This window comes from Spodoptera frugiperda, chromosome 10 (assembly GCF_023101765.2).
Source record: "Spodoptera frugiperda isolate SF20-4 chromosome 10, AGI-APGP_CSIRO_Sfru_2.0, whole genome shotgun sequence".
Classification (NCBI taxonomy): Eukaryota; Metazoa; Arthropoda; class Insecta; order Lepidoptera; family Noctuidae; genus Spodoptera; species Spodoptera frugiperda.
The window spans coordinates 5,775,389-5,790,270 of NC_064221.1; the positions used below are offsets into that span (position 1 = coordinate 5,775,389).

The following is a 14,882-nucleotide window of genomic DNA, read 5'->3' on the forward strand; positions in this document are numbered from 1 at the left end:
TACTTTGTAAACATTCCAGTTTTTGATGAGCTATTAAAGTAAATGTGGATGGAGCAAGCGACAGAAGTTAATTTTCCGAGTAAAGCCGCACAACCAATTTTTACATATTATGAGTATTTCAGGTTCGCGGAGAGCGCTCCACATTATATTTGTTAGTGCTCCACATATCCTAGGATTATACACGACCATTCAATTAGCTTTTATTTCATCTTGTGTAAGGTTTAATTTTAAATGCTCAATTTGTAGCTTTAATGTTGTTCATGAAGTTTTGGGTTAGATTTCTTGTCAACTGTCTTAAAATATATTCGTATTTGTTGTTTAAAAATCAGTTGTATCTGTATTATTGTAATCTATACGTTATTGTTTATAATTTTATGAATGGTTAATATCGGTTAGCGTTAGTGAGCTGTTTAGTCATCATGTTAACACAACCATGGTATAGCTATCTACTACATGCTACAGTCACTCTCGCACTCTAGCGATGAAAACCTCTAGTTATTTTTTACACTAATTTGGTCCTTTATAAGTTTTTAAACTGACATGATCACTAACAATATCATTGGAAATTGTTCATTTGTAATCATGGCGCTTGCTACAGTGCCGAGATTTCAGAAACTCATAGACATTAATAAACATGGTACAAGTTCTTATGATACTAATTATTATTGTCCTTTGTCCATCTTTCTGTCTCTTGTATTCGAAGAGAAAGAACTATCTTTATTCGTAGAGACTTTAGTATAACCTGTGTGTGACAGATATTACTGTACCGTATGTATGTTCTTAAACATAACATTTGTTGCAATAACATTGCGCATAGCTTGCTTTTGTATTTATTTATTGTTTAAAGTTACCTATTGATACATTTTTCCTGTAGGTAATCCTCGTCTGTGGACATATAATTTCAATAATAACAACAAACGTGTTGAATGGCACAGATCCGAGCCAGTCGCCATTACTCTGCCACAGATTATATACAGTTTGTTAGTGAATTTGTTCTTAAATTGTTGTTTTTTAAAAAAACAATGGATTGGTGCAATTTTTTTAGACTTATGAAATACTTGTTCTATTGCAAGACTGGTTCTCAGGTATCAAGAACATCAGTAAACTATTACAGGTAACGAAATATTGTCTTAATTGCAGGAAAATTTAAATGCTTCATATTCAAATACCGTTAACCTCATTATTTAGTCAGTCCGAGTATAATAGTTCCCGTTAATTATAACCTATGCATATTAAGTCGATTGAAATATTATTATTAAGTACGTAGTTTATTTGTTTATATAGTTACTTTATGGAGTCCAGTGTAATTTCGACTTTATTTGTGAAAGGGCAGTGCCCTTTTGACAGTTATATTGATTGTTTTACTTTTTTGGTAGTTCATAATAAACGCACGTGAGGATTTCGTCTATTGGTTTATTAACATTATTTGTATATTTAATTTGGTTTTTCGACAATTAGGTACATTGTTCTCACATAGTTGAAGCAATCGAAACAATGTAACCAAGAATTGTATTATGAATCTCATTGAAAAAGAGTAACCTATGGAGTTTCTTGCTCGTTCTTCTCCATAGAATTCTGTATTTTGGAACGAGTAAATAGCTTCATTAGGGAACTGACCGACAGACAGACATTTTTAATATTATTATATTTGCTTTGACGGTCAAAAGTGCCTTCTTGGTCTATATTAATAATTTAGACTTTGATTTTGATTATTTTATAATCATGGTTTGTTCAAACAGTTATCAGGAACATCAAAACTTTTATTTAATACGTAGAATGACTGCATCAAGTGTATGAATTAACCACAGGACCTTTCTAAACCTTATTACAATTACAAATATTCCGGCTAGACGAAGCTGGTGGAGTCAATGGCATTCCACAGCGCGGAAAACAATGATGCCATAAGATTTTATGTGATGCCCACAAATGTCTTATTCTACATCATTTGACTGTGAATAAAGTTTTCTGTCCCTTTCGCACTTGGGAGAATTCGGTGATTAGAAAGAGACAGCGCATATTTAGCTGTAAAAGTGTTAGAATTTATATGGCGGAATGACAGTCTGATGTGTTATTGACAGGACGGGTTAATATTATGGTGGCAAGTGAAATAAATATAATATTAATAGTTAGTAGGTATATACCTAGTTAAATAAATAATTTAAATACCAATTCTGTGTGTGTTAGTAGTTAGTACCAATATGCTGATGATAAGAAGTGTAAACCATAAACATCCTAATTACTATATTATTAGAACCTATTTTCCCGTGAATTACGTAGGTATTTCAACGTACTTTCCATACTAAAATTTAATAAATTGTACTTATTTAAATTAAATTTGAATAGGTCAAATTTACGAAGCTATAGGTACATTTATGATCGTTACACATTTAAAAGAAAAAGAAACTACAAAAACCACTGGCATAAAACAAAAAAAAAAAAACAACATAACCTAAAAATTGCCAATAACCTCTCCCATTTTGATGGCGGCAAAATATTTACAACGCCATTCATCGCTCCATTGATTGAATCAGCAAAACGAGTCTGCACTAATGAGATTATCAGTGGCACTGCCATCGTCTGCCCCTCAGAGGAATGTATTATATTATCGAAGAGGAGGGCCACTCCAGGGAGTTGGCCGATGTCTCGTGCAAAAATTGTAAAGAAAAATTCTGAAGGGTCGTTGAAAATTGGGAGTTGATTGTGGAAAATATTTCTGTGACCTAAGTAGGTACTTAGCTTTTTGTATCTGTGGTTTGATCTCGCTGTTGACTGAGTTCTGTTTGTGAAGAGGCTTGTTGTAATTAGTCGATGTCCGATAAGACCACTTTATCGTTCTTTTTTAAATAGAAATTATTAATTTCTTGATATTTTTTTAAAGGATAACAAGTAGCTAAGCTAGATTGGGTAACGTTTTATGGGACTTCTCCTTTTTAAAGTAAGTAACTACTACACTTTTTTAAATTCAATTCTCATTTTTAATGTAATAACTACAATAATGGATGGAAACACTGTAATGGGTTCCAATATTTTCGCAGGAGTAATTTAACGGGTTGCCCGTCCATACTGCGACATCCTGCTTTAATAGTGCCGAACAATTTATGAGTGAGTCGTGCAGAAACTTTTTAAACAAATGTTTCCAATATTTTCGCAATACTCGACAATGAAACGGTTTTATCACTACATGCATAGTATAAAACAAAGTCGCCTTCTCTGTCCCTATGTCCCTTTGTATGCTTAAATCTTTAAAACTACGCAACGGATTTTGATGCGCTTTTTTAATAGATAGATTGATTCAAGAGGAAGGTTTATATGTAGAATACATGCGTAATATATGACCATTGCACTCATTCAAAGTTGGGGCGGGTCGCTAATATCAAAATAAAGTAGCAATTTTACTGTTATTACCTCTAATAACGAACTAATAAGTAAATGGAGAACCGCATATAATTCTAATGGCAAACGCGAGTGATAATCTCGCTAATGGCAAGGCAATGGCTCAGATAATTGATTGATTCTTTCATTCATCGTCATCAGTAACATTCCCGCCGTAAAAACAGAATTTCTAACATAATCTGTGGTCGGAGTTCAATGCCCTTTATTCGCTAGACTGGCAGACGTCGTTAATGTGTGCACTGTTGTTGCTCATTATCTGTGTAATGAGTAATGCCATTGAATCGACAGCGAATTAAAAATGTTTGATATCTTGTGTCATTTAAAACATCCGTTCAAAGGAATTGCTATTTTGGTGGTGAGTTGCTAAGTTTCTGTCAGCGAATACGAGTGGGTGACTTCAATGGCGGATTTTTGATGTAGTAACAGCACGTGTAGGACGAAGTAGGTTTTAATTAGGAAAGCGGGTGTAAAGAGAAATAAAGAGACTTCGTAATTGCATTTGGTTTGATCTCGTTTGTGTACATGGTGTATGTTGAAAAAGTTAAAGACCATTTTGGGAAAGTTAGGAAGGGTGTATTGAAATAGAATTAACGTATGTGAGTGACTTACTGCCGCACTCAGAGTCATTTAATGGTTACTTAACCCAATCCTTAGCAATTGTTTTCGACAAAATCGTTACTAAGTAATAGTTTAAGTAATCATTAAATGACTCTGAGTGTGGCAGTTTATTAATTCCTAATTGTTTTTATCACGAACGATATAATTAAGCATTTTTTACAAATAGGTAACTTTACGGTACATTACCTACTATTCAATGTTTATAATTCCGGAGGGTTGAAAGATTGCGTGATAATACCTAATTTGGGAAAGTTACTTGATTACACCTTTCGATACGCATTCTTTATTAGTTTATTACGGAAGTAAATCACAAATTGCGTGATTATGTTCAGTATTAACACTTTAAACTTTTTGTAACTGCCGTGCCATTGTTTTGTGGAGCTTCGGGTTTATTTTCTGAGTGCTTTGCAAACGCTCAGATTGTCAAAAACACAGCCATGCGGCATTCTGTGCACCATGTCACTTTAGGTAGTGAAAACCCGCGAATTCGTCCAGTCTGTCAGTCAGTTGTCATTGTGAAACTGACAGCTGTCATTGCCATCTCCCGCCATTTTTACTGCTGTTTTCAACTGAAGCGTTTGCGGTTTTAGAGATTAATAATGTTTCTCTATTCGTCTTGTTCTCGTTTTGATTGAAGTACGCATCCTAGACATGTTGTACTTAATAAATTCAGTATTCAGCTATGCAAAGACGACGAATTTGATGATAACGTCTTTTCTAAAGTGAAGTCTCTTGAACATACTGTAATAAGCTTCTTGTAGACTTAAGTATGCTTTTCCATCAGAGATGTGCTATGCTATGTTGCTGTGGATGCGTTTGGCTTCCACCAATCATATTCATTAGTACACATAGCTTAGCACTGGTGGAAACGAACTCAACTGAGCTATGTTTTTTAAATAGATAGATATGTGCTATGGATGCATGCTATGGAAGTGTGTTGTGGATAGCCTCCTTACTATCGATAAATCGCATACTCGTGCTGCGCGTCTACCTCGCACAGCTACTTAGCGGTGGTGCATTTTCATAGCACATCTTACTCATAGTCAGGTTTATAGCTTAGTATCAGTGGAAACGCTCACATAGTTTCACAGCATAGCTCCATCCATCTTCGTAGCATAGCTACATAGCACATCTCTGCTGATGCAGCTGCACACTCTTACTCCGATAGTGCAGCTGCATCAGTAACTTTCAAACTTGTTCTCACGTAGCCTGACGGAGTGGGTACTCCGTCAGGCAGTGGATGCGGCCGCCCGAATAAATCTCTACACTTTTATTAAGTTTCATATTTTTGGACGATATCCGTGACCTGTTTTCTTAAAAGCCCGTGCAGCGCCCAAGTGTGTCTACCAGGTCTCGTCTCAGCTTTTATGTAAGATTTTAGATGTAATATTAAAATGTATGAGAATAACTGTGGATGTCTTAGATATATGTTCCCTTACGTGATTGCGGTTTCCTAAGTATGCTCTTAGCGATATTAAGACATGAGATGAGAATTCTTTATTTTACGAAGAAATAACAAAAATAGTAAACTTCACGTGAGTTGCAGATTTATTGGCTCATGAAGTTGATTATGCTGTAGCACGCTCAGCGTTAACAAAACAGTTTGAGCTTTCGCGTTTTCTTCAAAAACTTGAACACGTGCTATTTGCCTTTACGCTTCAGCGTGTTAATGAGTGTGTGAACACCAGTTAAAAGCTACGGCGATCCATCAAATATTTATTAACATACCTGACCGGTACTTGAGCTGATTTGCGGTCACAACAAACGCTAACCGCCGCCTAACTGTAAACACACAATTCGTCAATGCAGTATGTATGCCACGTCGAAGATTATTACAGATGATAACTGATAGCCGCATGCGCATGTATCGATGCCGAAATAAGTCCTAATTAGCCATGTGTGGGGTACCCGTTGCGCAGACAGGTCATTGTTCCAAACGACTGTTTAAGTCAGCATGCTTTTTGGTATTCGCGACGGGGACAGGTGGCGCGCGTGACACCTGCTTCCGGCGATGCGCGTACGCATATTTGGGATATAGAATGCATGTCGCGGACGGTTTATTGGTCAGTCGTGTCTGGACGTTCGATGCGTACACATGTCATGTCATGCACGGCGCCGGTCTCGCAGGCTTTCGAAACAAGGTTCCATATTAGTCGCTGCCTGTAAATACCTAAGTAGAAAATTAAAAAGGACTTTTACAATTGATCCGAGTGAAATTTATTTATGGGTAACTGGTTTTTTGGGATCGTTTCTGTAATGTTGAGTCGTGTTTATATTTATTATTTGGAAAGTAATATTTAGTTAGGACGCCCCCTGAATGGTGTGGACAGTGTTTCGTATGTGTGTCGTGTTTGTTATCTCTGCCGGAACAATTGTCCGCCGCCGGATGCCTCTGACAGTCCCAACGGCTAAATGATAATATACGCTAGTAACTGCCGCTGTATTTTTAGTATTTGCACAATTATTTTTCTGTAGTATTTATAACTTAGTTGCTGTTTAGAAAAGAACTTCTGTAAGGATTCTATATACACTTAGGAGCAAAGAAATGGAGCCACTAGCGTCTTTCCTTTAAAGAACCCTTTAAGTACCTGTAACTTAAAAAAGTATTTGTTTTACAAAATTATCCTCATTTTCCAGGTAATTACGAACCAATTAAGAAAATACTTCTATCAGAATATTTTAATCAAAAAATGAAAAAGCAAAAATACCAGTGGCTCAGTTTCTTTGCTTCTAAGTGTAGTTTATCTATCAGTCATTGCTTACTTTTGAACAATCCATCACCTAAAATGTCTTTGAACCCTAAGTTTGTTTTAGTTCAACACTTCTTAAGAGTTAGCCTAGCAACCGACAACATCTAGCTTACACATCCTTAATATTTCAAAATCAGACCAACTAATAATCTAATTCACAAATTACTTATCGAATTAATGACACATCTTCACAAGATAATGTTTCTACGTATTCCGAGTGAAACTGTAAAACAATGTAACTTCCAATACATTGGAAAGTCATAAGTTCAAATGTCTTCAGAGTTTTCATGTCAATCGTGTGGAAAAACGACACATTTGAAGTTGAAAAGAGCGGTAGGGACCGATATTGACGGCTCAATAATGGCTAGGATAGGAAGGAAGCCTTTTGTTGGCCCAACATTTGTTAAAGGTTCCAAATATCTACACGGGAAAGTAACAGCTATCATGATAAACCTTTGCGCAAAACTAGAACCCATTTACTTCTTTTTCAGACAAGCAGTTTTGTAGTAATCTGCCAAATGTTGCAAAAACCAATCAAGTGGACTGTGATCGCCTTTTAGGCGTTAAATTAGTAGTTAATAGTGTATTAAGTGCTTCTTTACCAAATATTTATACCTTGTAACCAATAAAATCAGCCTTAATTAAGAACGAAGACACCTTAAAGGACCAAAAGAATTTTGTAAACTTTTTTGTAGTTGACGGACGCCTTAATTTTTTACGAAATTCTAGTGTAAGTGTGAATGTATAACAGTGCTTAAAGTAATAATATGAAGAACATTTTTTACTAAATAATTTTGTACGATATCGATATCAACGAATTTTCGTAGAATGCTACATTTAGAGTGTGCTCTGTGGTGGTTTCGTGATAACGTGAGGTGGTGTTGAAACAGTGAGAAAGTTAATAAGTTGTTACCATGGAGCGATGCGATGGATTCCTGGTCTACAGAAAGCCGGTGTACAGGGTCTTCCAGTATTTGGAAACGTAAGTATTGCATTTGATTAAACGGTTTTTTAAGAAAGAGGGTTATTGTGATCAGACTTCAATTAAGATTTCAGCCATGATCGTCCTACTACAGGGCAAAAGCCCTACCCTCCTTACCCACCTCTCTGTTTAAAGCTTTCCCCGGCCAATCCTTGTCATGATTGTTACTGTAATGATACGCCAAAATAATCTACTAAACATTTTGCTACCGTCTCTCAAACAACATGTTGAATGACCAAACATTCTATCGCACATAATGATCAAATAGCAACCAAAGCTAATAAACGAAATCATAAAAGCGTCCTTGATAAGTGCTAAGATTTCCCTAGGCCTATAAACGTTGAAATGACCGCGTTTTCACTTTGAAAATTAACGTTCTCCAGCTAATTTTGTTACGTCAGCATTTCAAAAAGGCCTGAGATACTTTAAACATTTAGAATTAAAAGCTTCAGACGATTAGAAACAAGAATTTCTTAAAGATTTCAAGTATTAATAATATTTGACCTTTACCGACTTTGATGTTCGGTTTTTGTGAGAACATTTTGGCAAATGAAACTAAAAAATGCGTTTTGTAAAGGCTTGATTGCATCGATGATAACGTTTGAGGTCCACAATGGATGTACGGTATCCAGGTAGATTTTGGGAGCTTGGAATTTTTGCATTTGATCAAAATCTTGAACTAAAATTAGCTTCCTAAATGCTAATGCTTTGTTGATGTTTTTGTGTCTTTTATGTTTAATTATTTAGGCCTTTGTTTAATGTTGTAAATCTCTTTAATACATTTGCTACAAGTAACATTCACTTTGACATAGAGGATAAACCATATATCTTTAATGAACTAGACTTTACAGAGAAAATTAATACCTGTCCATTCTACAAAACACAAATTCAAGTTAAATTCTGACTTATGCTAAATAATACTAAAGTCGTTATTACAATGGCAGTATCTGTTTCAGGGTTAAGCCACATTGAGTGGTTCACAACTAATCATGTATTTAACAGATAGCTTCCCAGATTGAGACGTTCCGTTCTACCAAATAGCTCTGAACACTTCGGTAGACAGGCCTCCATATTTGATGAGCCACTCTCCTTTAACCGACGGGCCAATCGATCATATTCATTAGCAACCTACACTCAACATTGACTCCTAAATTGATAATAATAGTGCTCAATTTTGTGGGGATTTTGCGCCTGATTGGTGTAGTATTTAGAAGGGGTATTGTTTGACATTGCGTATTGAGTTGGACCAAAATAAATTATGATTCTCATTAGTTGGAAACTATCACTGTAGTGTTATGCATGCAAGGGTCATTGCCAAACGTCCTAGAATTTTGAGTATTATAACTGTTTTACGGTTCCTTAGTAACTTGATTCTCCCGGTCTGTTTCATGACCTTGATAACATAATGTAGGTAGGTACACCATTTATTTTTGCCAAGTCGATATTTCTAAGCGGTTACCAACCGTATTTCACAACACAAAAGAACTAAAGTATCAGATTATCACAAAAGGAAAACATTTCACCTTTATATACGAGTACTAGCAAAATAACGAACGAAGGAACAAAAGGAGAAAATATTTTCTAAAGCATTACAAAGTAGCCAAACAAAGGATGGGGGCCTTCGATCTGAGGGAGCAGTAAGCGTCTTCAAGTCTCAGTTTCAATAGAATCTAGTTCTGATATCGACAAGGAACGTCATTGAAGCGTTAGCCTATGTTTGCGGGGAGCACAATACAAGGTATTGCGGCCCACACATCGGAATACTCTAGAAATAGCTTTGACCAAAGAATACTGGAAATATAATCGGAATTATTTGACGGAGCCATGAGTTTCTGGTCCGAAGGTATTGCTGTAGGTACGTCTAGACGCTGTGATGTGTGCGGATAAAATGGTATTGCAATTTGGAAAGTATCTTTTAGATAAAATGTATGAAATGTTCTGTACTTTTAGCAAAACTTCTATACCCTTTTTACATACATACATGACCTCATGCCTGTCTCGATTTTGTAGGCAGAGACATGTAATGCCAATGGCTACGATTCTTACACACCTCTTTCGCTTCATCAACAGTTCTTTTGTTCCTTTTTATAACATCTTAGTAGAAATCTACTATGAAAGCTACATCTACATTTAGGTTCCGTATTTACTATTCCGAATTGAAGAATCGAAATGTCCAAATTATTCTCAATCGAATCTGCGAATAGAAGATCGTGTTTAGCATTGTAACTAACCAAGGACGAAGTTTCTGTGAAAGTTCCTCATAAAATTGACACATAGTGCATTCTAATTTAGGCTTCATTTTTATCTGGTGGACAGTGACTACTTAGACTGTGAAATATGTTTAAATTAAACATCTACAGAGGCCTGTAACCTTAGTACGAGTTTGCTTTACGTTTAAAGTAATCGAAACGAGAGCGCGTTCGACAGTGTGATTGGTTGGTTTATTCGAGTCGGCTAATCAAAGCTAAAGCAAAATCGTATTAAGAGTATTGGTTTCAAAGTAAGTTTCCGTTATTTTAACTGACGGATAATTTGAATGTTAGTTTCCGTACGATATGTGTCAGTTAGGTTAAAAACTAAATTAATCAGAGATACTGCCGCACTCAAATACATTTAATGATTACTGAGACCATTCCTTAGTAAGGATTTTGTGGCGAAAACAATTGTTAAGGACTGGGTTAAATGACTCTGAGTCGTTAAGACTTAATGAGTTAAGGTGTCTGTCACCTTAACACATTAATTTACAAGCATATGCTAAAGTTGTAAATTATAAAGAATTATCAAGACCACGTGCTATGCAAAAAGTAAATACATTTTCATGCGGCAGAAGTCGTACGTTTTGAATAAATTTTAAATAAAACAGTTGGACCCAGTGCGAGTCGGAGCGAGACGACGAAATTTCCATAAAACTACAATATTTTATCAACGTACAAAGTCGCATGGATATCTATCCAGTATCCAGTATTACTATTAACATTAAATTTTTCAACTTGTTCATGTAAAATGTGTACAAAATGCTTCCTTTCTGTGTTTCTGATATAATAATGATGTTTATTCCAGTCTTGGGATGACTAGCATTCATTTTGTATTGCAAAATTAAATATTTTTAGTACTTTATCATACTACTTTAATTGTGTGTTGTAAAATGAATAATCGAATATGCTATGATTTTTTTTTAAGTAGAAAAATCATCCAATTATTTCTCCTGCTCTGGGGGAGACGAAAGGAAGTGTCAGACTCTTACTGGCTAAAATCACCCCGCGTTCTTACTCCTGCTTTCCGAGCCGGAGTCCCGGTAAACCCGCTAGGTAGTCCGCAGCTCCGGAATATGTTATGCTTAATCGCTTATGTTTTATGTAAATAAAAACGTGGATAAATAATGAACACCTGACTCCGTGCTGCTACCAACACAAGAAGCAAAATCATATTAATCTTCTTCCCATCTTCAGCAACCGCAAAGTGACTCCTGTCATGTACACGTCTCTCAAAATACTTGTCTCCACGAGGGTCCATCTTCAGAATACATTATACTAAGTCCCTTAAGAGGTCAAGAATCTCTTCCAAAATTTCTGTGCCATGTAGCACGTCTTAGGAGAAAACAACTTTATCATCGTCAAAAGGTTCTTGACCCTAGAAAGGAAAGATTGGAAGTCTTCGTTATTTTGATCCTAAAGCATTAATTTATGAAATTCGTTCCTTATAAAGCCCTCATTAAAAGGTTTCGGGGAATTGCTTAGAGAGGCACTCACGGGTCGCAGGGTGGTCGGATAAAGCGAAAGAAGTTGTAAGTTGGAGCCAAGCGTTAATGTCTAATGAGTAGTTGGAGAATTGTGGTTTTTGGGGTTGCTTAGAAAAACTGTTACATTAATTACATCTTGTGTAATGTTTTTGTACGCTTACTTAACCGTTCCTTTATTTGACTTCCAATAGTTCTATTTTTATTATAACTTTCGTGAGACATACTAAATTAATTATTATTTTATCGGCTTACTCACGTAACTGTTTGACGAGTGATGATGAGTAGCAGCCCGACGATTGCCGCGTAGTGTGTTGCGGAATGCTGCTCATGAATATAAACCTCTAGCATGGCTTGAAACTAGTTGAGTTCCGCGTCAAACAATAATGTGAGTAAGTATTTTTAGTGTAATTCAAATACTGATGATTTCTTTTCGTGATACAATGGGTGTTTTTCTCATTTTGGTACAGATCACAAAACTATATTGATCGTTTCTCTACCCCTTCTACACCTAATCACCTACCAACCTAAAAACATCTAAAACTTTACCCTCCACACTCCAAACCCAATCTATTCCCCTTTAACACTACAAATCAATACCAAAAAAACAATGCCCACGGAACCCTTTTACAAAAAGTCTATAGTCGGACGCCATTTTTTAAACTACAGCAAAGGGTGGAATGTTTTCCTAACGCTTTAAATATAGCACGTTTAAAAAGGGAGCTAAGTGTTTTAAAGTGCACGGTATGTTTTGGTACTTTTTATAGAACGTTCCTTGTTTTTGTGCCTCTTAATAGTGCCATAAAGTTTAATGATTTTCAGAAGAATTGCTGTATGTGTTGACTGGCTTTGCTATTGATTATCTTATTTAGTAAGTTGAATATATGATGTGTGTACAAGGTAGAATATTTTGGGTTAGGTTATGGTATGGATAGTGTTGGATCTATGTTTGTCTATTTTCGTCTAAATCTGGTCTGTATCCTAGTACGAGTTTGCTTTAAGTTTAAAGTAATCGAAACGAAAACGCGTTCGACGCTGATTGGTTGGTTCAATTGCGCCGGCCAATGAAAGCGTCTAACGCGCTCTATTTTAAACGTAAAGCAAACGTATACTAAGGTTACTGAACGTTCAATATAGTAATTAATGTTTCAACATTTTATTCATAGATTAGTCATTTTTTCTCTAGAAATTTAGTAGCTCGTTCCACCATGGCTGCTTTCTTGTGCATAGGAAAGAAAAACAGTAATACCTCTGGCCAAAGAACAGCTAGTAAGACATAGGTACCTTTAGTTATTCTCTACCTACAAAGGGTAGTGGCTTCTAAAGTAAAACTCTAAAAGCTTCCCCTACAAATAAATGTTAAGCGAACAATACTTACCTTTATACCGAAGTACCCAGTCGAGTCTTAAAGGTACTTAGTTTATTGGACTGTGGAGAAACACACGTTCCATAGCTTCACATAGAAACACTAATGTAGTGAATATATGGTAAAAATAGATTTGGTGCATTTAGAATAGTATCGATATCATCCAAATTGCAGGTTGTCTCAGTTATTTGTAGGCTGCAAATTATTATTTATTCATGATTCACAGGTTACATAAAGGTCTTAGGTATAATGTGCTCATGCCGTGATCCGCCTCATAGGGCATACAAAATAGATAATAGTAGAATAAAGTCAATTTTAATACAAAATCATGTAAGAATTCAGAAGATCTGTTGACTCTTTATGTAATTGCAGCTTTATAGATCTTAAATAGTTAGCGCTAACAATCTCTCTACTATTGTTTCTATCATGACTCATGAAAGTTTCAGTCTAGTTAAGCTTTAAAACCTATCAGTACCCTTAGTACGAGTTTGTTTTACGTTTAAAGTAATCGAAACGAGAACGCGTTCGGCAAAAAAGCTGTAAAGCAAACTTGTACTAAGGGTACTGATTGGCCGTCGCGAATTAATCAACCAATCAGCGCCGAAAGCGTTTCCGTTTCAATGTCGGTAACGTAAAACAAATTCGTACTAAACCCTCAGTTTTATGTGTTTTTAGGAAGTAGAATCGTGATAAACGAAATATTACGCTACAAACGTTTTATTGATGCAAATACAGTAAAATTTTTTCAATATCCAATACAAATAACACTTGTAATATTGAATATTTCCCTCTTACTACTAACCTAGATGTAAAACATCTAAAATATCACGCTTGTCAGTGCATTGCAACAGCTCAGCTCAAATCATATTACGCTCCACAAGTTTCCAGCTTAACATAAATAAATTTGAACACTCAGATTTATTTGATATCGTCAAGAATTCTCATGCTTGTGCCTTACTGTAACTTAACCGTATCAAATGGATTGTCAACATTCGGTATCTAAGATATTTGATCGGTGTGTATTGCGAAAATTAATCACAAGCCTCTATCTAGCTTAGTTTTGAATCTAGTTTTATGTCTGACTCGTTTAGACTAGATTGAAGTGAGTCATTGACTAGATAGTTGTTACCTAATTCAAAGAAGTACGTTTTAGTATCCATAAATAAGAATAAATTGTCTGTTAACAAGTTTGGGAAAGCCATGCTTCGGCACGAATGGGCCGGCTCGACCGCAGTGATACCACGACCTCACAGAAAACCGACGTGAAACAACGCTTGCGTTGTTTAACTTACTTTGTGAAACTTACCTCCTTCTTTATCTTCTCAATCCCCGATTTCCTCAACTACGGAAAGCCAAATGGCCGGCTACGCACTTGTAACGCCTCTGGTGTTTCGGTTGTCCATGGGCGGCGGGGATTGCTTACCGTCTACACATTTAACGGCTTATGTCAGAAAAAATCTAAAACAAAGTCTGCGGAATAACTTTCTATAGATTGTGACACTGGATCTGTTATAATCACTTTGGTTGACATTTATAATGGAACCAATCATATTTGATTAGTCATAGTTAGATTAGTAACTTTAATGAGGGAATTACCACTGGTGGGTACGATATAGAACAATCTATTTTATTTCTGTAACCCCACAATTGCTACGTAGTGTAGGTACTATTATCAAACCGTATTTATTTCTTTGCAACTCAGATGAATTGTAAATACATTTCAAAAAGCTTAACCCTATCAACCAAAGCATTTCAAATCCTTTAAATTACTCCTCGGTCCGCTGCACACGATTCCCTCGCAATCCTGCATTTCATTGGAAGTAAAAAATCAGATCGTTTCTGTTTTCGCGCATCATTACTCACACTTTCAGATCTCCCTAAAAAGAGACCCAAAATTGGACACATCGCGTGCCACGTCATTTCCCCTCTTGCTGGGAATCACATGCTACTGTATAGTATACAAAATGCCATAAAAAGTAAAATTCAATACCCTAGGGGGACCACCCTTTTACTCGCACAGAAGCAAATATTTTTAAA

General features: G+C 35.9%; 1 protein-coding gene across 4 annotated transcripts in view; it reads left to right on the forward strand.

Moving 5' to 3' along the window:
* Window positions 1-14,882, forward strand: part of LOC118277302 (focal adhesion kinase 1) — a 175,868-nt gene that overhangs the window by 27,554 nt on the left and 133,432 nt on the right. The window contains exon 2 of one of the 4 annotated variants that reach the window (XM_050696633.1): window positions 7,253-7,743. The exons of 2 other annotated variants lie outside the window; for them this stretch is intronic. In XM_050696633.1, the coding sequence (XP_050552590.1) occupies window positions 7,676-7,743 (68 nt within the window). In that variant the 5' untranslated portion in view covers window positions 7,253-7,675. Of the gene's footprint in view, window positions 1-1,007; window positions 1,115-7,252; window positions 7,744-14,882 lie in introns of those variants that run through there. One more of the 4 variants, XM_050696631.1, reaches the window with a different exon arrangement.